At 39.3% G+C, this 27615-nt stretch overlaps 1 protein-coding gene and 1 long non-coding RNA gene across 2 annotated transcripts in view; both read left to right on the plus strand.

The window, feature by feature from the left end:
- LOC126099482 (inverted formin-2-like) overlaps window positions 1–22720 on the plus strand; it is a 37246-nt gene extending 14526 nt beyond the window's left edge. The window contains exons 2-10 of the mRNA XM_049910607.1: window positions 19619–19734; window positions 19978–20137; window positions 20311–20474; window positions 20617–20696; window positions 20858–21453; window positions 21651–21964; window positions 22091–22207; window positions 22306–22446; window positions 22538–22720. Coding sequence (XP_049766564.1) covers window positions 19619–19734; window positions 19978–20137; window positions 20311–20474; window positions 20617–20696; window positions 20858–21453; window positions 21651–21964; window positions 22091–22207; window positions 22306–22446; window positions 22538–22720 — 1871 coding nt within the window. The remainder of the gene's footprint in view (window positions 1–19618; window positions 19735–19977; window positions 20138–20310; window positions 20475–20616; window positions 20697–20857; window positions 21454–21650; window positions 21965–22090; window positions 22208–22305; window positions 22447–22537) is intronic.
- A 3296-nt stretch (window positions 22721–26016) lies between these two features.
- On the plus strand, window positions 26017–26943 carry LOC126185618 (uncharacterized). Its single transcript, XR_007537201.1, has 3 exons — window positions 26017–26121; window positions 26291–26466; window positions 26864–26943. It is a non-coding gene; the product is annotated as an uncharacterized LOC126185618 (long non-coding RNA).
- The last annotated feature ends 672 nt before the right edge of the window (window positions 26944–27615 follow it).

Genomic DNA, 27615 nt, shown 5'->3' on the forward strand with positions numbered 1-27615 from the left:
TTCACGCCTTTATTTAGTTGAGGGAACATTGATTGTGGTGTATGCATCTAGTAGATGGAAGACACGTTTGCTGGTTCTCTAGACATGAGAAACACATTAGCTGACTTTGTAAATTATAGGGATGATTTGGAATCTGTTACATCACGGACATCGGTATTTATGTCCGAAAAATCAGTTTCCTCTATTTTTTTCGACTTCTCACGAAAGGTCTTCGCAGACGGGATAAGTTGCTCAGTTACTCAGTGGTCTACAGCACGCTCCAGATCGGTAAAGTTTCGGGTTTGTAGAGAAATAATGTGAAGTCTACATCTTCCAAATTGTGTTGCATGAGCGATCGGTAGGATACTGTAGTGTGCTTGATATCGAGAAGTACCGCGAAAATGGTATAATATTATTGCAAACCACGCAGAAATACCTGTTCTTGTAATTCCAGACTCTAGAGATTGGTGTAGAAAAACAAACGCATGCAGGTCTGGACCAGAAACAGTAACACGTTTATGTCAAGGGGGAAACGAGCCCAAATTTGTAGAAGAGTTTTGAGAGTGACTTCGGTCCACTGAGGGTGCTCTGGTCACACATTGGGGGTGGATGACTTGTGATGGGCGGCTGCGGGAAAATATCTAGTGCTGTGAGGAGTATATACGGTGCTGTCTGTCTCCGTGGTATATGTACCAATAATGTAAAAGGATTGATTTTGTATAGCGCAGGATACGAATTGTATGTTTACTACATCGACACGGTACGCAGTGACATAATGTTGGGTTGGAGATCTCTTTCACACTATAATATGCAATCTCCAGTCCGCAGTGGGAGAGCAATGTAATTCAGTAAGAGGCTTTTAGTATTTGACTATATATACGGTATGTTGTAGTGTTTAATTGTCGATGCAATATGGTGATCTGTACAAAATACAATCACAATGCTCTATTCATTCACAAGACCTCCTTTGTGCTGGGACGTAGGAGCGTCCACAAACTGATTCTAACAAGATGAGGGAAAGGTATGTACAGAAGGTTCTGGGAAAGAAAGTGTTCAAAGACAAGTTGAAGCATACCATCCGTCTCTGGCAGGGATGCTGTCACTCATCCGCCAACGTCGCATTAGTACATCTCCAGATGTGTAGCTGTAGGATACCGAAAATTCCGGCCATTTTTTTCTCTTCTGTAAGACAGTGCTTCAAATTCTGTTTGCGTAATTGATCTGCTTTCCCGTGTCTGTGCTTACAGAATGCTCTCTCTCCAAACAACAAGAATGCTTTTATGATTAACGCTGTTTTCGGAAGCGTGGAAAGGCTTTTAGCGGTGAGGACATTTAATGTGTCTGAGATGTATATAGATATCAGGATAGCAGAATGAACATTTCGCGCAATGCGTCAGCCATGCTGGGTACACATCCATGGCCAGACGTAGCTGGCATGCCCCATTAGGAACAATGCCCCCTGTGCTATTCTGTGACATCAGTATCCGCAGGTATCGCGTCATCAATGGTAGACACACGTGCTGTCCAGAGGCGTCTCACATATGGGACCGGCGTGAGTGCGCCTTGGAGTTCTGTGACATCAGTATAACATTCAAAGAACTCTAACTGTATACCCGAAAATAGACCCAACTTTCGCCTGGTCGCTGTAGGCAGTAATGGAGTGATCTAAACGGCTTAAGCTGGCTTGCACCCGGCGGTGTCCTCGACATACGTGTGCCCCTGGAGTGTCTGCACTCTGCAAATAGGTCTCCAGTCCGGGCGCATCAGCACAGTGCCTAGGTGATCACGCATTTTAAGACGAATTTCTCAGGTGTCAAGTATGAAAGGGATGCCCCTGCCTCATGGTTGAGGGCCCAAATAGGTACCTGTGTGTGGCTTCGCAGCTGACGGCCATGTCACTTCACCAGGGCTGCCAGTAGCCTCTTGTGCGGTCCTGTGGACAAGGGGGTGGCAGGCGGTGCTTGTGCACATTGTTTGCGTGTCTGTTGCATCATTTTGTGAGCTGGTCTGTAGGCTGTGCTATTCATTATTTGGACAGTTTACGAGTTGATACTGTGTCTGCACATCAATGTACCGCATTATTTAGGAGGAGTTTACATGTCTGTTTTATGTGTGCTGAAATTATTTAGGTAAATTAGGAGTTGTTTCCATGTCAGTAGTGCATTATTTCGGTAATTGAAAAGTAGTTTACAGGTCTGTAGGCTGTGTGTTGTGTCCCCAAGTGTGTCAGAGTGTGTGTTTTGTATCAATGTGATAAATATACTATACCTCAAAATCCTTCCCTAAATAAATCGTTGCAAAACAAATAAAGCACACCTCTTTCCTTACTCTCTCCAGCAGCCCAGCACAGACTGGATAATCTTCCCCTCCAGACAGCCATTTTGGGTTATGTCACAGAATGGACGACAGTGTGCACAGGTGGCGGTACTGTGTACTAGGACAGTTGGACTCCAGACCTTGTGGTGAACACATTGTTTCCCACCATTTCCCCTCACCCCAGACTGCCATCTTGGATTACATGACAGAATGGACAAAAGTGCCCCCTCGTGGCTGTACTGCGTACTAGGTCAGTTGGACTCTAGATCTCTTGGTGGAGACACTGTCTGCCCCATTTCCCTCTGCCATATTGGATTACATCACAGAACAGACAACAGTGCCCTCCGGTGGCAGTACTGTGTATTAGGTCAGTTGGACTACAGATCCCATGGCGATCATGCTGTTTCCTGCCATTTTCCCCCACCATCTTGGATTTGTCATGTAATGGATGACAGTGCCTTCTGGCAGTGGTACTGTGTACTAGGTCAGTTGGACTCTGGAACCCTTGGCGACCACACTGGAAGGCTGTACTGCCTGTTAGTGGAGGTAGCCCAAGTAACCTATTTTCCCGCCGTTTTCTTAGGTTAGTACAGGTAGCTGTGGTGTGTTGCATTGTCCTGATGGAATTTGAACTTCCCACCAATTCATAGGGAGAGGTGGTGGTCGGATGGCTTGGGTTAGTGGAGGTAGCCCAACTGCCCATTCTTACCCGCCATTTTTCTTATGTTAGTAGAGGCTGCATTATCCTGCAGGAATTTGAGCTTCCCACCATTTTCTGGGTGAGGGGGCTAGGTTAGTGGAGGTAGCCTAATTGGCGTATCTTCCCTCCAAAATTCAAACTTCCCACCTAATGCCGCTATCTTGGATGACGTCATCAGATGATGTCATGGCCGCCATTTTGGATAACGGTACTTTGTGCTTGTCCCAATACTAAAGAGTTCAGTCTCACAGTAGTACTGACGAACTGGTGGACAGATACCAATAAGCGATAGCCAAGTCAAATGTAATCACAAATAACCAAAGCGAAAATGTAAATTCAAACTTTTGTCATGAATCCGAAACAGCAGATTCAATAACCAATAATCTTATTGAGAATTATGAAGTAGCCATGAATGATCTCACATACCAAAAAGAAATGAAAATTTTCTGGAACTGCTGAGTTACACAAGGTATGTTTTATATGTAACCAGGCAGATGTGCATTTGATATGACCGGAAAAATCTGCACTCATACGCAAGGCGTGTTTTTTTATATTTTTATATATGCACTTTGAAACCATGTAATGTTCTTAAAATTTGTATATACTCTCGGTAGATTTTATATATCATCAGACTGATGTGCTGTGTATAACCCTGCAGATCCCATAAAATATCTATGTATGATCGTATCTTATTAGGTATAGGACCAGACAGATGTACATTTTTGTAATTCTGCAGTTCTCATGAAATTTGCATTTGCTTTTCGATATGACTTATATGGGACCAGGCAGATGTGCAATTGTGTAGGTCTGCAGTTTTCATAAGTTTTGTATAAGTCTACGTGATACAGCAATCTCTAGAATTATGTACAGGGCCTAATGACGTAATGTTACCACACACGCAAAGCCTGTTATGACACGATCTGTGTGCTACTCAAGATAATTTTGTGAGGCCTGCGTGTTCCACACAACTATTAATATCACCATTGTTTGCCATGATGATGCAGCCTGCATGTGTCCTAAGGTATGTAACTAAATTTATATGTATATATGTTATATAACCGGAATCCAAGCCCACTTTTATAGTGTTTTCTGTCCTCTCTAAATCCAATGATGGCAACTTCACTTTCGCCGAAACCGGTAATCATGGAATAAAAAGAATTCCTGCGATCTTGGCTACCAGTTTATGGATTTTCAAGCACCTAGATGGCCACATGAGCACAATGTGCTCCCTATAATAACGGTGTGTTCTCCACTAGGCCTGGACTCCAACTGGCTTAGTTCATATCCGTGCCAGCAGACGGCGCTCTTCTGACGACAGATCATGGCGCTAATACCGGTATACAAGATGACGACACCCACTGTGTTCACTGTGAGCTCCAGAACGCCTTCGGTCCCCGGTTCAAACCCGCCACCGCTTAAATTTTGAATAAAAATCATCAGCAATGGCGGCTGAAGATTTGCGGCGTAAGATGTCACCCTCATTCTGCCAAAGGCCTTGTCAAAGAGGGAGGAGGAGAGGATAGAGGTTCAGTGCACTCTTTTGCTCAGCCATGATCAACGACATGAGGTTGCAGAAAGCAATGGAAACCATGGCTTTAAAGACATATAATGTATATCCACAGGACATGGGGCCTGTAACTGAAAACTGTCATAATGATCGCACCATTGGTAAAAGATTCCTGAACAGGCCCCCCTTCGTATCTCCAGCAAGGGACTGCCATGGAGTAGGCGACCACAAGAAAAACACTGAATCACCAACAAAAGCATAACGTTCTACGAGTCGGTGTGGGAATATCAGAAGTCTGAACGTGGTAGGGAACCTAGCATATCTGAAAAGGGAAATGCTAAGGCTTAATCTAGATATTATGGGGGTCAGTTAAGTGAAATGGAAAGATGACAACGATTTCTGGTCAGATGAGTAAAGAGCAGCAGAAAATATTGTAACGGGAGTAAGATTCGTCATGGGTAGGAAGATAGGAGAGAGAGTGATTTACTGTGATCAATTCAGTGACAGCGATGTCTCGTCAGAATCGACAGTAAACCAACACCGACAACCATAGTTCAGGTATACATACCGACGTCGCAAGCAGAAGATGAAGAGTTAGTGGATATTAAACGGTATCTCAGTACGTAAAGGGAGGTGAAAATCTAATAGCCATGGGGGACTGGAATGCGATTGTAGGAGAAAGAGAAGAAAAAAAGATTACGAGATAATATGGGCTTCGTAGAAGAATCAGAGGCGAGAAAGACTAATTGAGATCTGCAATAAATTTCAGCAAGTTGGAAAAGGCTGGGAGGTACGGGAAGATTTCAGTTTGATTATATCATGGTGAGGCAGAGATTCAGCAATCAGATACGGGGATTGTAAGGTGTACCAGGAACAGATATTCAGGTCACAACTTAGTAGTGATGAAGAGTAGGTTGAAGTTTAAGGCACTAGTCAGGACAAATCAATATGCAAAGAAAGGAATATGGTAGTACTAAGGAATGAAGAGATATGCTTGAAGTTCTCTGAGGCTATGATACTGCAATAATGAATGGCTCAGCGCGCAAATCAGCTGAAGAGGAGTGGGCATCTCTAAAAAGGACAATCATAGAAGTTGGAAAGAAGAACATAGGTACAAAGAAGATAACTGCGAAGAAGCCATCGGTAACAGAAGAAATACTTCAGCTGATAGACGAAAGAAAAAAGTACAAAAATGTTCAGGGAAATTCAGAAGAAAGAAATACAAATCGCTTAGGAAAGTAATAAATAGGAAGTGCAAGAAAGCCAAGGGGAAATGGCTGCATGAAGAATGTGAAGAAATCGAAAAATAAATCATTGTCGGAAGTGCAGACTCAGCATACAGGAAAGACAAAACAATCTTCGGTGACACTAAAAACAAGGGTGGTAACATCAAGAGTGCAATGGGAATTCCGCTGTTAAATGCAGAGCAGAGAGCGTATAGGTAGAAAGTATACACTGAAAGTCTCTATGAGTCTGGTGTGATGGAAGAAGAAACAGGAGACGATTTAGAAGAGATAGGGGATCCAGTATAAGAACCAGGATTTAAAAGATCTTTGGAGGACTTAAGATCAAATAAGGCAGAAGGGATAGATGACATTTTTTCATAATTTCTTAAATCATTGGGGGAAGTGGCAACGAAACGACTATTCACGTTGATGTGTAGAATGTATGAGACTTGCGATATAATAGCCACACAATTCCGATGACTGCAAGAGCTGACAAGTGCGAGAATTGTCGCACAGTCAGCTTAATAGTTCATGCATCCAAGCTGCTGACAAGAATAGCACATAGAAGAATGGAAAAGAAAACTGAGGATGTGTTAGTTGACTGTTAGTTTGGCTTAAGTGTTAGATGACGATCAGTTTGGCTTTAGGTAAGTAAAGGCACCAGTGAAGCGCTTCTGACGTTGCAGCTGATAACGGAAGGAAGACCAAAGAAAAATCACGAGCCGTTCATAGGATTTGTCGACCTTGAAAAAGCGTTCGACAACGGCAAATGGTGCAAGATGTCTGAAATTTAGAGGAAAATAGGGGTCAGTTATATGGAGAGACGGGCAATATACAAAATGAACAAGAGCGAAGAGTGAACAATAAGACTGGAAGACCAAGAACGAAATGCTCCGCTTAAAAGGGTGTAAGACAGAGATGTAGTTTTTCGCCAATGTTTTCAGTCCACACGGTGAATAATAAAACCGACAAACTGCAGGAATGTATTCCTGACTGGCAATGGAGGAACGTAGGTCCTATGAACATGTGCCCGTAAACGCATCGCTGCCATGGTAGATGGCACTGATGAATGACAGTCCCTCTGATCATGTGCCATGGGGTGTACCATGTGTGCTACAGGCTGTGTGACTGACGCAGCGTGCTGTAAGCAGCCGAATGGTCTGGTATTCATGTCGGGAACAAGCCGAAATGGTAATTGTGTCCGACCAAGCAGAAGGAAACGGTCGAGAGGCGGCACAGCTACACCAAAACAAGTACCTTCACAGGCACCAACCACACAACACAAGCCCGTTTTAGGCGTTTGTGTGGCCATGTGTCCTTACAGACAAACGAAAGGTGCAGGCAGGGTACAGACTGTGCGTACACCAGATTTGGAGGTCCAGATTCTACAGGATATTGAGACGATCCCTAATACAAGCTACAGGCAAGTAGCCTCCCATCATAGTGTAAGCCAAAAAACGATTATACGTATCCTGCATGACAACCACTACTATCTCTACCACCTGTAATCCCATGGAGGGCACTTCGAACACTTGTCACGAGGGTAAGATGCAGCTCTGTCCATTTCTGAGCATAGAAGACCTTTTTTCCTCAATTTCCAGTCACCAATCCGTTCTTGCAGTTTGTCATTTTTATTAATGTTTGCACTATATACATCGAAGAAGCAATGATGGAAATAAAAGAAAGGTTCAAGAGTGGCGTTAAAATTCAAGGTGAAAGGACATTGCTATCCTCAGTGAAAGTGAAAAAGAATTACAGGATCTGCTGAGCGGAATGAACAGCCTAATGAGTAAAGAGTATGGATTGAGAGTAAATCGAAGAAAGAGGAAGTTAATGAGAAGTAGCACAAGTGAGAACAGCGAGAAACTTAACAGCGGGACTGATGGCCACGAAGCAGATGAAGTTAAGGAATTCTGTTACCTAGGCAGCAAGCTAACCCACGACGAATGGAGTAGTAGGACATCAAAAGCAGACTATCATTGGCAAAAAAGGCATTCCTGGCGAAGAGAAGTCTACTAGTATCTAACATAAGCCTTAATTTGAGGAAGAAATGTCTGAGAATCTACGTTTGGAGCACAGCATTATACGGTAGTGAAACATGAAATGTGGGAAAACCAGAACAGAAGAGCATCGAAGCATTTGAGATGTTCAAAATTACGTGGACTGATTAGGTAAGGAATGAGGAGATTCTGCGGAGAAGAGGAGAGGAAAGGAATATATGGAACTGGGAAGACATCAAGGAATAACTTACATGGTACTAGAGGGAGCTGTAAAGGGTAAAAACTGTAAGTGAAGACAGAGATGGAATACATCCAGGAAATAACTGAGGACACAGGTCGCAAGTGCCACTCTTAGAGGAAGAGATTGGCACAGGAGAGGAATTCGTGGTGAGCCGCATAAAAACAATCAGAAAAATAGAACGAAAGGAAGAGCAGCTCCCACTGTTGAAATGAGCAAACCGCTGTGTAAGCAAGCGCAATTTTAAGATGTAGGTGTGGGCCTTTGCCGTGGCCGACGGCAGCTCTATGGCAGTCATGTTTGAAGCATTAAATTTAGATTTTGGTTTGCGAATGAGCAAAGTGAGCACTAGGGGCTCCTTTTCTTATCACACCACTGTCTGCGCCACTTATAACGGATTCTCTATCATAACTTCGACCGCACTATTGGCTCAGGTTTCACATTTGATGGTGGAGTCCTATTTCAGGCTGAGTTTCGAGCTGGGTGAACGAAGTAAATGATTCGCATCTCTGAAGGATTTCCAGAATTATATTTGGTTATGTTTACATAGGGAAAGACCTCGCTAAAGGAGTATGACACACGACATAAGTAAAAGTGATCATTCGTGACAGAAAAAATTGTGTTCTCTCAATGCCTTGAATTATTTTGATTGTGATCTCTCTTACCATCAAATAAATAATTTAATTTTTACTTAAGGTTCTCAGGTACTTCAGAGAACCATGAGATTTCTGTACCACAGCAATTATTTCCACACTGAATCATAAGTGGCAAGAAGTTTAAAACGAATTTATCCTTGTTTCAGCAATTTTTTTCCCACGACAAAAGAAAATTATTGTACATATTGCAAATAGTAACGAGATACCTATTAAATCCTCCTCCTAAAATAAATAAGCCAAAATTTGCACCCCTCTTTTAGCATTTCTGTTACTTCTTCGGCGTCTTTTCCATTCTTGATAGGTAGCAGAAATTTGCATGAGACTATTACTGACACAGGAATATCTAATGTTCAAAGACGCTTGCAAACCGTTAGAAGCAGGTTGGGTATTATAAAATGCTGATTGACTGGGAACCGTGTACACTGACAATCCGAATCCAATGGCGGAAGAACGAATAAACGAGAGTAAACGGAACTGTCGAATTGAGACAACGGATAAATTAGCTGTAACGGAACCACACGATTGTTTGCTAAGACCTAAATCCGCGCACCCCCAAGCGAACGCTAGGGCATACTGGACATACGCCAATAATTTTAATCGGAAAGTGGAAGATGCGAAATGTAATGTTACCTTGGTGTTGCTTATGAAGAGGAAAGGCACCAGTCACCAGTCTTCCAAAGTCCGACGATTTCGATAGTGTCGACAACAATCGACAAATGCCACATTGCATTCTACACTCGTAAATTAAAGGGAAGAAATCACTTCGTGTCGTTGCGACGAAATGTGTAGCAGCAAATAAAAACTTAGGAGAGTAGAGAGACACTGTGCGGATCGGAGACGTATGCAAGTCACATCTGAAGATGTTCGAGTTTCTTAAGCATAGTCAAGCGACAACCGCATATAAGCTGTGAAAATTTTAACGAGTGTAATACTGAAAGTTTTCTCTTTAGTTTCTTTTTCCTTAAGTAAGCACATGAGTCTTTTTGGTGGATACCTTAAGTAAAAAAGTGAGTCTTTTGGTATTTTCCAATTCATGCACATTTTCCTCCGATGAAAACAGTAGAAAAACAAGCATTAAACATAAACAGTATAAAAACAAACAACATTGTAGTTAATTTAAATGCTCCCAGATTCCGTACTGATCGAAGTCTTAGCTGGGATATACACACAGACAAATTATGTATGATCCTCATACGTGATTTATCTGTAAGTGAAACTCTTCTACTATATTCATACTTCGCTTTTTCAGTCACCATATGGCATGTGGAATGGAGAAACACACGTGTCATATGCTAGACTAGCATAGGCCCACAACAGCTGTAAATTTTTTTTCTCCTGTAATTTAACAAACTGTCCAAAAATATCCACTCAGTGTTGCTGAACAAGTTTAAAAGCGTAACAACAAAATCGGTAAAATGTAAAGCTTTTTATACAGTGAAAGAATTAGAAGAATGTACTATGGAAAACTTGGTGTTTTGATATGGGAATATACAAAACTATATACTGTAATAAGCTATAAAGAAACCAGTGTGATATGTTGATTAATTTTTTCATAATGAATTAGGAATATAAAGTTCATGATTGTTATTATTATTTACAGATTATATTGGTCTGAGTAATTAATGTGATATATGCTGATTCATTGTGGCAAACAGTATCAGATTTGCAAACGAGGTCAATCTGTACAACAATGGTCTTTCCTAAAATTCTAACTTACATAAAAACCTTCTTGTAACATAATTAGGCAAGAATCCATATACAAATACCACACTAAAGTAGAGATAACTACACATATCCATAAACTTCATACACACCATTTGCATGTCAACATGTTTAAAGGTGAATAAATATTCTATTCTATTCCAACTCTGCCAAACATTAGTGACGTCACTACCAAATAATATCACTATAGATTTAGTGAAGACAATTAACAACGTTTAAAAAGGCGAAACTTAATTGCATACGCACTAGGCGGCAGACAGTAACTTTCCACTGAGTATCTGTGAACATTATTACTTCCAACAACGTGTGTCATTATAGCGCCACACACATGCAGTTCAAACACCAAACACCGGAGCCAAAGGAAAATACTAAAAAGTACTTTTTCGTGTTAGTATTAAGCTACATCTATATCATTTGTCAACGGGTATTCATTCGGAAAAAAGGTGTTCATAAAATATTATCCAACATCATTTTCAAATGGTAGACAAATATCTGACACCTAATAGTCGTCTTGTTAATGTTGCAGTTCTTATTTCCGAGCTTGCTAAGAAAATTGGAGAGGAATTCCGCCTTCTGCAAGACACTTGAGTATTCTTGTTCTCACCCAGACATGTTTCAGCAGTTTTTGTGCTATCTTCAGTGAGTTTATTTGTTTATTTTTCTTCTGCAAAACTGTTGTTACATGTTAACCTTTAAAGAAACTTTTGGTAGAACTATTTATATGAGGAAAAGTGGTGAATCTTGTCAAATATTTTACATTGGTTTGCATACAGTACAGACTTGAGACATGTATCACTGAGTTGAAGCACTCTATGCTGTTTATTTACGGTATGTCTAAAGGTTCTAATTTTGCAGTGCATTTGGAAATAAAGTGAATGTATGCACTTGTTTGCATGCTTCACATGAAGCTTTCATGTTTATGCTAGTAGCTCCAGCTATCTACAGCTTATCTTCTGCTAAAAGCAAAGCGTTACTTTCTTATATTTGTTAAGCGTTTTCGACCACAGCATCAAAAACTATAAATAACACTCTAAACAACACGATACGTAGTGATACTCGGCCGGAAATGCATAATAAACAGAAGAATAAAGTAACGTTTTCTGTTTTCACATGACAAGCTGTAGATTTCGTAGTAGACCTACAGCTACTAGCACAAACATCGAACAGCTGATAGCTTCGTACGAGGTGTGTAAAGAAATGCACACATCCACATTATTTCCAAATGTACTGCAAAACTAGAACCTTTAGACGTATCGTAAATAAATAACATGCAGCTCTTCAATTCAGTGACACATGTCTCAATTCTGGACTGTATGCAAACCAATGGAAAATATTTACCAATAATAGCTCATTTTACTAATGTAAATATTTTTACTAAATTTCCTTAGATATTAAAAATTTTCAGAAGAAAAATAAACAAATAAACCCTCTGGAGATAGCACAAAAAGTTCTGAAACACGTCTAGGTGAGAACAAAACTGCAAATGTGTCCTGCATAAGGCGAAATTCCTCTCCAATTATCTGATATCTCGACGCGATTTCTCGAGTAAAGCAGCCGATATGAACGGTGAATGGCTCTTTATATCCTATGGCCTGAGACTTTCTCATTAAGATTATTCAAAATAGGAGTTCCATTGATCCCACAAGCACAGAGTTGCTAGGATATGGAACGAGTCAGTATTATCACAATATTTCCAATACTGTAGAGTACAGTGCGATTGCTTCCTGACAAATGTCATAGCAATTAATGTTAATCGTAATACATGAACAGAAATAATAATTTTTATACATTCACTCTGAGTAATTCGCATTAAAAACAGTTGACATTTATGTTTGCATTAAATGGCTCACTCGTCTCTACAATAAAAAGCTACGTGAAAACTTGCCCATTTGCACTAAAAAGCATCATTAACTGAATGTATGGAACTCTGTATCAGGTAATACTTCAATGTGCTTTTGAATTTTGGTGTTTCAAGAGCAAGACTTTTTTGTTTCTAGGTACATCATTGTAAACTTTGATGCCCGAATAGTTCGCTCCTTATGTACAAAGTTAAAGTTTGATTGGTTCTATGTGAGTCCTCTCCTGATTTTGTGTTGTATTTACAATATTCCTTATTAGTTTTGAAATAGGGTGATTTTTTAGTAATGAAAATGCAAAAGAGAAGAGATCCTGAGATGTCGGTGTAAAACCTGCACGAGTGTTTTGGATGCAAATCGCTTATGATGCTTTATAGCTCTCTACTGAGTGATTATTTTTTATTTTTTTCCACGAGCATGTTACCCCAGAAGATGATGTCGCAAGACAACAGTGCATGGAAATATCTAAAGTAACGGCGTCCTTATATGTAGATGGCGCAATTATGCGCACAGCAAAAGCTGCAAACTGAAGTCTTTTCTTCAGATGTAAGATGTGGTTTGACCAGTTTAATTTGCTATGAAGGTACACACCCACGAACTTAGCACAGTTCTGTTACAAAAGAAAAGAAAGAAAAGGTTCCTCGTTAGAACCACGTAAAATTCGCGTAAGAGTCCACGCCGCCGTCTGTAGGTGGATTTACCATTACTGATTTCATAAAAGTGTATCTCTTAGTCAACAAAATGTGAGCAGATTGCGACGTTTTCCTCACTAGTATAAACTGCGCAGATATCCTCGGACAGCAATAATGGAAGCGAGAAATCAGTTAGCGGATACAGGGAATATACAATTACGTAATTTCACTACTAGCGGACTATTATTTACTCAGTGAAAGTGCGTAATAATAGTCCAGTCAAAGGTGAACAACTACTCGTCTTTCACGGCACGTGAAATGGAATGGAATGTAGAGGGGTAGGGGTTGACAATTACTCGGAGCGAGATAACGGTACGCCGCGGTGAGTCGGGGGTGGGGGAAGGGGTTGCAGGACTCCCTGCCAGCCGCCGCTCCCGCCGCCAGTCTGTGTTTGTCAGCCGCCCGCGCAGGACAGGAGCCAAGCAACAAGCAGAAGACGATGGACCGGCAGCCCGCGATGCTCTGCCGTTTGGCGCTCGGCGTAGGACGGCTCAGGAGGTTGACCAGGGATGGGTGCAGCCCGCAAGGTAAACACCCACCATTCTATCGTTGTTTATTGTAACTAGCGCCATCAGTAAAGTGTCTGTGTAACGAAATTCCCAGAAAAGATCTCTTTTTGGATGTGTGCGTTCAGCGAACCCCTCGCACTGGGTTACGCGTAGTTTGCTGCTAGGTTTTGAACTGCAGAACTTTTCAAAGAATCCATCCTTTGCTTAACAAAGTACACGAACACTTCGGAAGACCCTTGGTGGCGTGATAGTCAAGTGTGTTGTGTGACAAAACGCGTATTACACATCTTTTAGAAAGCATAAATCTAGCAGTTTGCTGGAGATACATGGCAACAAGTGTGTCATAAGGTCATGTGAGCACACTATGTTTCCGATTAGATATGCGTACATAAACGGCTGGAAATTCACTTACCATTACAATGTATGGTACTGTGTTAAGACCACGTCCGGCTCTAGATATTTTTCTCTGGGATAGGGTTGGTAACGTCTAAGTTACCCAAAATTATCAACACGAGGATAAACTTAGTGAAGAGAGAGAATTAATGAGGATCAACACGTAATATCCACAAATAAATTGATTTGCGAGCTCGGCAGAAATTCGTGTTTTCTCCGTTAGCTCACTCAGTACCTCACGTTTATGATACAGCCACTGCATCTATCATGAAACAGATAATAGGGCAACTGGTTTAAAAATGGTTGATAAATAGATATAAACTAGTACAGGAAAATTATTTAGGCTACCAACTTATTGAAGTCTTACAAATTGCTAAGCACTGTACACAGCTGAGAATGAGCAAGACCCTGACTGGTTCATATTCCGTATTACAAACACATAAAATCGATCAGTTCAGTTCATAGATTTCTTTTACAGCCGTACTATAAAATGGGCTATCAAACAGCTACACACTTTTACGAGACGTCTTAAATGCACGCACCGAGCAGGTTTCCAGATGCTAGTTTATGTGACTTGACAGAATTCTCTTTGTGTGAAGTACCAGTTTTTGTGGGTTGCGCCTTTGCATCCTACGTCCTGGTGGTTGCAAAAGCATGCAGTGTTGCAGTTTAAATCTTCTCACATGTACGTCACCACGTTTATTATCTTTTGTAACATGCATACTTCGTGAGGTGGGAAAGATCCTTTGATGTATTGGCAAAGCACTACGGGATGCTATTTACGCATTGTTGATACGGTTATACTGCGCTGATGTGAAACCGCTACTGACGCGCAAGCAGAGGGAACTTCGTTGAAGTTTTCTAGAGCTACGAACAGCATGTGATACCACCCCCCGAATTATAGCGCGTAAAAAATTACTTCTTCTACGCTACGTCTACCACTGCCGATAGGCAAACTTCAGTCAGTCAATGTTTACTGTTACAGTCTATACCAGAAGCTCTTAAGTAATTTCGTAGATTCGTCCCGAAAAGGACTGCTTGGATTCTTAAACTGCGTAGTAGCTTAGATCATATCTGCTTTTCTGTTACACTCTACTTTGTTAGACATGTACTTGCACGTATCTGATAGTCATGGCCGGCCGGAGTGGCCAAGCGGTTCTAGGCGCTTCAGTCGGGAACCGCGCGACCGCTACGGTCGCAGGTTCGAATCCTGCCTCGGGCATGGATGTTTGTGATGTCCTTAGGTTAGTTAGGCTTAATTAGTTCTAAGTTCTAGGGGACTGATGACCTCCGCTGTTAAGTCCCATAGTGGTCAGAGCCATTTGAACCATTTTGATAATCATGTGTGCACATCTTGCAATTATATCGTCAAAGAGTAGGTGGGTACTTGCAAGCAAAGTACCTTTTGAAATGCGTTATTGATGTGATATTATAACTTTCATTTGTTTAATTACTCCTTACCCTTGATAAGCTGCTGTTGTTGAGGCAATATTATTGGGCGCATCATACAGTTTTGTAGGCGGGCAAAGACAGACGTAGGATCTGCTTTGAGCACATTACATTAAGTCACACTTGAATACATTGTGTATACAATAAAGAAAACAGGGTTACAGTCACATGGAAAGTTATTACCAATGCCATTATTATTTTGTTAAATTTTTAAAACTCATACATACTGTATATACACTTCTTTTTACATTTCAATGAATTACACAAGAACTAATTCTTTTTTCCCCCAGTTGAGTTCAGTAACTTGTTACAAAATCTTTTGCATCCTTCATGTGCATCTGTAAGTTTGTGACTTCACTATTTTATGTAAAGGAGGCGTTTATCAGTCTCCCTGCCATAATCTTCTGAGATACACACATGATGAGTGATCTTTTTTATGATGTTATGGTGTACAAAAGCTCGCCTACAGGACTATCTGGGTAGTTTTGTTATAGACCTCACTACTCCTTTCTGAATGTTGAATATTCTTTTTAAGTAACTAGCTTGTACATTTTCCCGTATAAGACCTGAGTAGGCTAGACCATTTGTTGGAACACAAGTCCATAGAACTATATCCAGAGAACATTATCATCTACAGCTTTTGCTTTATTGTGCATGTGGGGATGGATGTCCGTTTGTTTTAGATACTTATCTGCTTTACCAGTATTTGAGAGTGCTTCCTTTGCAAGCTTGTCCTTTGTCTCAGCTGCACAGATAATTGTTGCGACATTTGGCACACATAGTAAATATCTGCTTCGCACAGTCTAAGAAATCATATGTATAGAGGAGTAATAGCATTTGTCTAAGGAGGAACCTTATGTCAAACAGTGGCTGACATTGTGTAACTCAGATCTGTAACTGGCTACACTGTACTTCAAAATTCTTGCATTTATGTTTTATGACTGTAAATGATTTCCGGTCTCATTCTCATTTTTCTGTACAACTCAGTTAAGAGAGCATTTTTCAATTGCGTTGAAAATAAATTATTTATTTTGTAATCTCATATAGAATCACTACAGCAGCGTTAGAGTAGACAATGGTAAATGTTTACTTAAAAATACTGATAATTATTACAACAGCACAACATGTAAATGACAATTTAATTTCCCTCCCTGGTTTCACTGCAATCTCCCTCAATCCTGTTTTCCAATGTATGAATGAAGACTATGAAGCTTCCCACATGTTGCACCTCAATTTAATGAAAATCTGCAGGATTATATTAACATGGTTTTTATAAACTGCAGGCTTGTTGTTGCTCAGAAAGTTGGCCACCACTTCTTTAAAGAAGACCCAAGCTTATTTTGCGGGTGCCGCGTTTCAGTCATTAAAAATGGAACCGTTAGAGAATCACATTACTGTCCACCTGTTAAGACCCCTTTTTCGCAGGAGTAGGTAGAGGTTTCAAGCTAATATTTCTTTCACATACGTAGGTGCGTCATCACTTGGTGGTGTGGGAAGTTTAAGCCACTAATTCAGTGCAATCACAAGATACAGCCATTTATGTTACATATTTCAGTACTTGCAAACTCATTCATCAAAATATACAGTGTACTTCCCATTGACCTAGAGTCACAAATTTCAACAAGAAGCAAGGTCTACAATACAAGTAAAGAAAAAATATAAAAATTGTTAATTTGTAATTATATCACACACAAATATTTGTTTGCAATTTGCTGCACATCTGAAGATGATGATGATGTTTGGTTAGTGGGGTGCTCAACTGCGTGGTTATCAGCGCCCGTACAATTACCCAATCTTTGCTCAGTCCAATTTCGCCACTTTCCTGGATGATGATGAAAAATGATGAGGACAACACAAACACCCAGTCATCTCGAGGCAGGTGAAAATCCCTGACCCCGCCGGGAATCGAACCCGGGACTCCGTGCTCGGGAAGCGAGAACGCTACCGCGAGACCACGAGCGGCGGACTTGCTGCACATTTGTGTGTCCATCAGTTAAAACACCTTTTTTTCAGCAACAGCATGAAGTTGAAATTTATGACAGGTACCATGGTCCACTGTCCCTTGGTGGCGAAATACTTAGGCTTCTAAGTCAACGCAATCAAAAGATGCAGGCATCTGTAAAGAATATGTAGGGGTTCAAGTTGAAATTTGTGTCAAATACTACAATATACAGTACCTTGAGGTGTAAATAATTTAAGCTTCTAAGTCAATGCAGTCAAAATATATGGCTACATATGGCATTCATCTGAGATATCTACATATATGTTGGGCCTAGTGGTTTAGTTGTGAAGTGTATGTGTGGAAACCAAGAGGTTGTGGGAACGAATCTCAGTCAAGACTATCGCTTTTTCAGTCTTTATTTTAACCCAATGTTCATCTATGTGAGTCACAGGAAAAATGTGGTTTGGATTCCACATCACACTGTAGGTCACCTTACCATGGCTGGATAATGGACAACTGTGGTAGGTTGGGAATACGCAAGTCGCTGAACTGGTGTCCAATACAAAAACTTGCATCAGCCCATTGAGCCATATGACATTATTTTCTATATGCAAGATTTCCCCCCTCCCCCTGGATTCATTGTACTGTCAAACAAATTGTCTTTCTGATCTGTGGACACACAAAACTCCCTTCTTTCAGTATCTTGTAAGATACATTTTCAAATCTTGTTACCTTCTGTTAATATCTTGTCCTTGCTTAGCAATTATGTAGCTACCAAAAACATGACAGTACACATTTTGGTTATTCATACACTTCAGCGCAATCCTGCCAGGCGCCTCGTGCAGCGGCTAAGTCCCGTTCAAGGTCACCCGCCTTGCGTAAGCAGTAGCAGTGCTGCCAACAGAGCCATGCGTGAATACCCACCCACCTCCCCAGAAGTCGGAACTCCCGCACCAATCAGTACATGCAGATCAACAAATAGAAAAGATAAACATAAACTGATAAGAGATTTATAAAAATTAGATTTTAAACTTAAAAAAAGAAAAATTCACGAGATAGATAACGATGATTAGTGTATATGTGAACTAATGAAATAAAACAAATTAAACAATAAATAATAGAAATAGAGAGCATCCCAGAGTGCCCCAGAGAGCTTCCCAGAGTAAACTAGAGAGCATCCCAGAGTGCCCCAGAGAGCTACAACACCAAAAAGAATCGCTTCTCGGCTTTTGGCAAGATCAATGTGTGGTCTAAACTAAAGAAACTAAGAAACTGCATAACTACATTTAACAATAGAAGTGTAGCCTCACAACGCTATAACTTGTCAACAATGACAAAGTTTCCCACTTAACAGCCAGATGTGTGTGGCAACTGTGGTTCAGCTACTTCATCTTATTAGAATAAAATTACCTTACTTGCAATTCTCTCTGTGGAACATTGGTTTCAATAAATGCTGAGTTTACTTGATCTGTGGGAAAAACTGTACCATACAGAAAAACATTAATACCAAATCTGAAATTAGCATAAAAATTATTCCAAGAAAAACAAAATTTATGTGAATGTCAAAAATCCTGATGCAGATTGTGATGCAGCCCCCCTACTACATCTAATTTCTGTGCACTGTTTCCTATTCATAATGCATGATTAATTATGCCATAGCGTTTCCCACAAATCCCATACTGATACAGTTTCTCCATTACTTTGGAGTGATTCAAACAGTCAAATGCTTTAGATAGGTCCATGAAAATCCGCTAAGTCTTCCTTTGACTGTCACTGAACTCAGAGTATGTTCAACTAAATAAATCTGTTGAAACCATTATTACTGACCTCCCTTCTCTGAAACCATGTTGTGACAGGTGTAGTATTTTAAATTTAGTTATAAAACTTGCAGTTATACTCTTTGCCATTGTTCACATACTTTTGCAAAAGCCGATCAAAAACACTGGCTTAAGGTTTCCCAATTCATTTCTGTACCCTTTCTTAAATAGTGGATTTGCTTTACCTACTTTCAATTTATTCATTTTTGAGGCAATATGTAAAACTGTCTAAGGCAGATGAATGTTTGATTTTTAGTTGCCTTATTAGGTTTTAAACTTCTGTATCAGAATTAGGTTGAATGCAGTAGCTGCTGGCCAAGCATATGCACACAGTATTTGTATTTGATTCTAAGTGGTAATACTAAATGTGGCTATACTGTAGAAACCAGATATCAACATTCTGCTATGTTCACACCATTATATTATCAAAACGGATTTAGTTTTTGTCAAAACAATGAACCCCTTTATGCAAAACATATCTTGCTACCCCATGTAGTTTACCATATTTTTGCCATTGCTTGAGTGCAATTATACTAATTGTCCAGTGATTGTCACAAGCCATTGTACTATTTGATCTGAAAAATGACTTCAATATGACTTCCTTCCTCTGTTACAGCACTACAATCACAGAACATCACAGTAAAAATGCAAGTTATTGAACTTCTCTGTGCTGTGTGCGCATATTCTTCGAAAGGACATGAAATGGCTCTTCATGCTCTACAGCACTTCAAGGTAAATATTTTGTTCTTCCATTTAGACACTCAGTAATCATGAGGTTAGAAAGCAAACCTGCCTTAAGTCAGTCAGTTGGTCAACATGATGTCGCTAAGAAGTACATAGGTTTAAACTAACTGCAATTCCATTATTTTATGAGTTCCCTGCTAAAAGAACAAATTATCAAGGCACGATATTTTCTAACTGCATATGACAAGTGATGATTCATGATCAATGCAAATATTTTCCTTCTGTGCACAGGTTACTTGTGATCAGAAGCATGGGTTTGACATAATAGTGAGTGAACTTCGTAACACAAAAAATGTTGAATATCAGACAAGGCTGCTTTCTTTCATCAACAGCCTAACACTGGGCTGCCACAATGTCCACAAGCGTGTGCAGATCAGGAATGAATTACTTGGTGAGTAATTATTTATTCGCATTTCTAGCTGCCTTTGCTGTACAGTGAATGTGTGGCTTAAAAAATCTGTAAAGAATTACATACAAAAATTCATAGTATTATTACCCTGTTTGTTATCCCAAAACAGAAAAATGTTACATCTGAAACACATACAATATGTTCCGTATTCCTAGGTCGTGGGCTTGGACCAATCCTGAGTTCACTAAGTGCAACTGATGATAAGGAGCTACAGATGCAAGTTTCAGCATTCATTGATTACCAACACAGAGATGAGATGGAATTAGAATCAACAAAACAACTAACTCATCATCAGTTGTTTGAAACAATATTCGAAAAGGTACACATTATTGTCCTTATTGCTAAGTGATAAACAGAAATACTTGTGGTTAGTGTGTGTAACTTCCATTAGTAACAGTACCCATGTGTATTGTGCCACAAAGAGAACAGTAATGAATTAATTTTTTTGTGTCTGTTAACAGATAGCAGATACACCACATGCTGTCAGGTTCCACTCCATGCTACAAAAGCTTGCACAGCTAGATCCAACAAATCCAAATGTGTAAGTTATCAGAGCTTAAATTACAACGGAAATACTTGGCATAATGTTTACCTTATGATAAGTATAACTATGCATGTAATGTCTGTAACCCACTGATGTGTGCATATATTATACTACTAGACCTTTCAAGTAAAATAAAGGCAAAATTTATATGATTTCAGGGACAGTGTGTGGGAAGCACTTGACTCACTTTCATCTGAAGCTATAAAACCTGGGTTTTCTATCCACAAAAAGCCAGCACAAACTCAAAAATATCATGAAAGAAGAGCTGACAGTATTAACAAAACACATTCTTTTGATATCCTTAATACAAGCACAGTGTCTACACAGACCGAGGTGGAATATACCAGAGAAGTAAAGCAACTTTGTGATAATGAGAAACAGCATCAGTTGTCACCATCAGAAGCAAAACTGTCATTCCCAGCACCACCTCCTCTTCCTCCTCCTCCACCTTGTCTGCCACTGCCACTTATTACAGTGGTGTCATCAGCTATTCCATCAGCTTCAGGGGTGCTATCACCTTCATCACTTGCAGGTTACAGTTCTCAACAAAAAAATCATGTACCTTCACCTCCTCCAATTCCCAATAGTGACAGCTTTGAAACACTGATGTTACATCGGAGACATTCACTTCCAGCACATTTACCAGATTCTGCAAGTTTGTGGACACCAGTAAAAGACAAGTCTAACACACTACCACTGCCCAAGCGGAAGATGAAAACCCTAAGCTGGACAAAGATTCCAGTCTCCATGATAGGTAAAAAAAATGATGATTTACTCACTACATGGTACTATTAAGTTCATTATAGTCGTAATTTGTTCTACAAAATGTGAAGTAATAACCACACTGACAGCAATATGTATGCTGATTTTATTCATCTTCTGCAGATAAACACAGATTTTTGATTGTTTACTGCTGGCAAACAGTTCTAACAGAAGTCTTATTCTTTGCAGGTGAATCAGTATGGACTGAAATGCAGAGCGAAGCAAAGAGTCTTAGAGTGGATTTCAAGCAAATGGAAGAACTGTTCTGTCAGAAAACTGCTACTGTGAAACATCGAAAATCTTCTCCAGTAACACTTCCATCACCAATAACTTCCAAGATCACTTTATTGGAAACCAAGAGAGATTTGGCAGTAAACATTTATCTAAAACAGTTCAAATTGGGAGGAAAAGCAGTCATAGAAGTTATAAAGAACCTTAAAGGAGGTGATATAGGTCCTGAGAAACTGAAAGCACTCTTGCCACTACTTCCCACAGAAAAAGAGGTAGGCCTAATGTATGACAGTTTTAATTTTAGATCATAGTAATTAACACAATTAAAATACAATACATACTATTCCAGTGAGCCCAAAATTATACATTAACTAAAAGGTTTATTTTATGTGTTACAGCTGACTTCAGTCAGATCCTATTCTGGAGATCTGGATCGTTTAGGAGAGGCAGAGAAATTTTATCTTCAGCTATCAGAAGTACCATCATTTACCCTCAGGATTAGGGCAATGTTGCTTGTAAGTAGAAAGTCATGTCTCCATTATCAACACGATATTGCCAAGAAAATAAAAAATAATAAATCCTGACTCATTTCTGTGCATCAATTAATTTGCAGAAAGAAGAGTTTCCTTCAAGAATCTCTGAACTGAAAGAACAACTAAAGGCTGTTGCAGATGCATGCAATAAGCTGAAGGCTAATAAATGTTTGAAAGAATTTCTAGCACTAGTACTTCAACTTGGAAACTACATAAATGCTGTAAGTATTCCTAACATGAAGTTTTTGTGAGAAGTAAATTGATAAGTTCAAAAAGGAAAAAAAAATGTAAGGTACTGTGTGTTTGTTCCAGGGAAGCTATGCAGGCAATGCAGCAGGCTTTACACTCAGTACACTACCAAAGCTCCTAGAAATAAAAGCAAACAAATCAAGTCTGACATTCTTGCACTATGTGGTAGAAGTTGCAGAAGCTAACAATAAGGAAATATTACAATTTACAGAAGATGCGAGTAACATGAAAGAAATGGCAAGGTAAGAGTCTGTTACAGTCATAATGCTAAAATTGGCAATGCTTGGGGCTGTCTAATTAGTAGTAGAAATTTACTTTTAAGAATTTCATTCAGTTTGATTCTAGTACAAATAAGAGCTTTAGTTATTTAAGTGTGCCTATGCCGTAATTTCTGTTCTGTGTGTGTTTATTTTTTATCATATTGACACTAGAGTCTTCTGGTATAGAATATACTTGAAACCGTGTTCATCTTCTCCATACCTTTTTCACAATATCCATTGAATTTTTGACCTTAATAATACAAATTTTGACAGACAGAATCTTCATCCTTGCTCTTGCAATTTATCTGTATGTTTCTCAAAAGTTACTTATCTGCCAGCTATCATTTTCCCCCAACCACTCTTATATTTATAAATATTAGCAAAGAGTTGAAAAGAGCCCACTTTTCTTGGTCCAATTTTTACATTTGTTTTCCGAATTGGAAATAAACTTGTAATTAAGTATCTCTTTTGTACAGCATTTCACTTTTTCAAAGGATATTGTTATAAACTGAAAAGCAAAGTAAAGGTATATGGCATAAATGGCTGGGAGATCCTGAAGAGCAGGTTCAGCCACCTAATTGGAACAGTTTTCCCTATCCTTTGTGTCTGTAGGTACCTTTCCTTCACAAATTATGAGAGCTGTGTGCGTAAGCCTAAGGCTGTCTGTTAAGTGTCCGTGGCTGTAGTATTTACCTCTTGACCTCGGGAAGTGAATATCAAGTGAAATGTCTCCTGTGTACAGGAATATACGGTGTGATTATAATTAAAGTTAAACTTTCAAACCGCTGTAGAAATAAACACCAGTGGTCGGAATGACATCAAATTGCAACGGAATGTTATTGGGGAAGGGGGAAAACATAATGCAGAAGAAAAATAAATAGTTACAAAATATAGCAATAGGTGGTTCTGTAAGAATCATAATTTAATAGTGGTTGACTACAAATGACAAATTAATCATACATCAATGCCTAAGGTATATGTTTGACGTTAAACAAACTGTACTACTCAGTGTGTATGGGTGTACAGGTGTGATACTGATAGTTATATAAGCCCATCCACTATGGCAAGGTTATATTGCATTGGATGGGAAAAATCTGCATAAAAAGCATCAATCACATCAGTTTTTAATTGACCTGAAGCCAAAAACGACATAAAAGCATCAATCATACTGGTTTTTAACTGTCCTGAGGCCAAAACCCACATCAAAAGCATCTATCAAAATCTTTCAGATAGCCCCATAGACAGAAGTCGCACCGATTGAGATCAGGTGATCGGGACGGCCAGGCTGTAGGAAAACGGTGCTTCAGCAGCTGCTTAACTGGATTTGCACAGTGCAGAGGTGTGCCATCTTGCATAAAAATGATCCCATCCATGCTGTCAGAGAACTGGAATGAAGTGGTTGCACAAAAGACACTCATATCCCTTGCCAGTGATGGTACTGGTAACAGGATTGGAAGCATCTGTCTCTTGTAAAAAATATGACTCTATGATAAATGATGCTGTAAACCCACACCACACAGTGACCTATTCAGGATGAAGTGCTTCTGGTCGATTTTTGTGTCAATTTTGTTTTGCCCGTATTCGACAATTCTGTATGCTGACATATCCTGTCAGATGGGAATGGGCTTCGTCTGTCCACAAAATCTTCCACGGCCAATCACTGTCAACTTCCATGCAAGCACGAAATTCTAAAGCAAAGGTATCTCTTGCTGGCAGTCAACAGGAAGCAACTCATGCACATGGGTTGTTTTGAATGGCTAGCAAAGAAGGATGTTTCGTAGGACTTTACACACCGTTCTCATGGGTACATCCAATGTTCGGGCAAGTCTTCGTGCACTACACGTTTCCACACCACCACTTTTCTCCTCCTGCATTGCTGTGGCCACTGCTTCCACTGGCGTTGAATCAATTCATTTCCTCCCTCTACCATGCTGCACACCAAAATAACCCGTCTTTTAGCGTTTCCGAATCATTTTCTCCAGACCCACAGCAGTCATCGGACCAATGCCTTTTTTCAAACCCTTCAGTGTCTGGAACTTCTACAGAATGACCTGTGCACATTCATCATTTGTTTAATACAGCTCTACAAGCAGAGCACAGTCCTGCATTGAGACAGTGAAGGCAAATGTCACAGGCGCAAGACGAGGAAAAGCTGTGTACCCGGCGTGTTTATACCAACTGCAATGGGTCATGTGCATGGCAGGTGTTTTCATTTACATATTCTGACACATACATCACCATCTATTGATCAATGTTTGCACTACTTTTTTCTTCTGCCATATGTTTTCCCCCTTCTCTGAATCTATTCCGTTGAATTTTGATGTCATGCTGACCAGTGGTGTCTAACTTTAATTATAATCACCCTGTACATGTTGGATGTACAAGTACACATTGTAGACACATGTTTGACAACATATGGAAGTTTGGGTCAGATAGCCAAATAGCAAAGCGACCACTCGCGATAAGCAGGAAAAATGGATTCAAGTTCAGGTCCAGCACAAGTTTTCATTGTAGTCATTCCACTACACAGCTGATTGTTTCCCATATTCAGAACTGCAAATACATTTCTTTTATTTCATAAGGGCTGTAGTTGCTGCTGTGTCAGTTTCTTCTGACATGTACGTGTGTCTAAAGGAACATAGCATCATAATTCGGAATAACACAGGCATTGCAATATCATATTTATCCCCTGACACTTTGCAAGAAACTTTCATGTAAAATGCATCCCCTGTATGGGATATACATAGTGGATGTACAAGTACATGTTGTAGACATATGGTTGACGACAAATGCATGTTTAGGAATGGCTGTGTGCTATCAGTATAGTTATGATGCCGTTTCCATTTGTTTCTACTTATGAATAATACACACCATTTGAAAACACTCATTAACATTAATATTTGTAGAAACTCTAGAAAATCAAAGAACAATTTTCATGCTTTTTTTCTTATTTTTTAAATTACATTGATATGAAATAGCGAGATGCTCTAGTGACACACATAATGTGAAGATGACCACTTCAAACACTCTTATCTCCACGACAGCAACTGGTACCACTGCATAATGAATATATAATGACTGAAATGTGAAATAGATGAACCAAGGGTAGACACTATTTGATATTTCAACATATACTGCCCTTGTACAGAACTTCCATCAAGAGTGCTCGTTACTACATAATGACATATTAACAAAAAGGTTGTGTTTATAAAACAATTAACAAAATAATCACTTCCAAACAGAATGTATGAATTAAAGATGGTTTACAATGTTTCAGGATATCAGTGGAGTTGCTCCAGGAAGAAGTGACGAAAGTTATCAGCGATGTCAAATATGTTACATCACAGCTGAAGGACGATACAAGTGGAATCAGGGCACAGTTCAAAGGTACTGAACACAACTTCAGACACTGTTAATTTAAATAACCTTCTTGCATAAATAAATACTTCTTCATCCCATAGTTTCCGACCATGATATAAAATAGATCTACGAATTATTCACACTTTAGAATTTGTGCCTGCTATTGTTAAAATCTGTTTTGCTCTTCTTTCCACAGATTTCTTTAAGGCTGCTTTGAAATGCAGTAATGAACTTCAGCAGGCTATGAATAAGGTGAAGACTTGTACTCATGCTTTAGCCAAACATTTCTGTGAAGATCCCAAGAAATTCAAGCCAGAAGAATGTTTTCATTTGTTTGCTGAGTTTTTTACCATAATTCAGAGAGTTCGACTGGTGAGTTTCTGAGATTAATTTTGACACTTTCCTTTATATTATCATTTGCCATTTCCCTTACGTTTGCAATATGTAAAATAGTGATATTTGTAGCCATCAGAAGCTGGAACAATACTGACAAGCAGCAATTAACTTCAGCATTCATGGTGCCATTGTTGATCATTTAAGGTATTAAGAAGTAGACACGGAATATTGAAAGTGCCATTCCAAAAGCCAACTGCATAATAATTTCTTTCTGCTCTGATATTCTCAGACATCAGTCAGTTTTACTGACACAGTTAATTTTGTTCAACAGATGCAATTTATTGTTTTAAGTAAGAAGTAAAACAATGCTTACTCATTTAAATTTGTATCTGACTAACATTACTTTATACTGAAAATGCAAATTTTGCAACAGGAAAATGAAGAGAAAAAGAAAGCAGAACGGCAGCAAATTCAAGAGCAAATGGAAATAAACAAACTAACTGCAAGCGGAGGTCGAGGCAGAAAAAAGTTTTTACCACATCGACAATATACTGCGGCTAAACAGATTTTAAAGGATATTTGCAGTAAAAATTTCAAATTACGTCGAACTGAAGCTCAGTACTGAACATTTTGTGCTATGAAGTGGAAATTTGCACTGAATCATAGTGAAATATGACGTGTGAATTGATCTCATAAGTATGTAACTGACATGTTCCTTCATACCTAGGACAAGAGACATTTATTGTCATGGCTCAGTAGCTCTTTATTATCAGTGGTGCTTAATCCAGTATTTCAATGTGTTTTGCAAACATGACTTGTCCATATATGTAAACGACTTTATAAATAATTTTTTTATAATTAAATGATAGAATTAATGCTCATCTATTTCTTTTCGGGTAATTTTCAAATAAATTAATCACATCCTTTTTTCCCAGCATTGTAAACAACACTCGTGCACACCATTAATGCAAGCCAATCAAAAGTGATAAGTGATGAGACGCAATGTCTTCCAAAACTGGTAGTGAACTATCAAAAATAGATAAATACATAAAAACATGACTTGTCTGTATAAGTAAATGAATTTATAGATAATTTTTTTTATAATTAAATGATAGAATCAATGATCATCTATTTCTTTTAGGGTAATTTTCAAGAAATTCATCACATCCTTTTTTTCCCAGCATT

The sequence above is a fragment of the Schistocerca cancellata genome, chromosome 1 (assembly GCF_023864275.1).
Source record: "Schistocerca cancellata isolate TAMUIC-IGC-003103 chromosome 1, iqSchCanc2.1, whole genome shotgun sequence".
Lineage (NCBI taxonomy): Eukaryota > Metazoa > Arthropoda > Insecta > Orthoptera > Acrididae > Schistocerca > Schistocerca cancellata.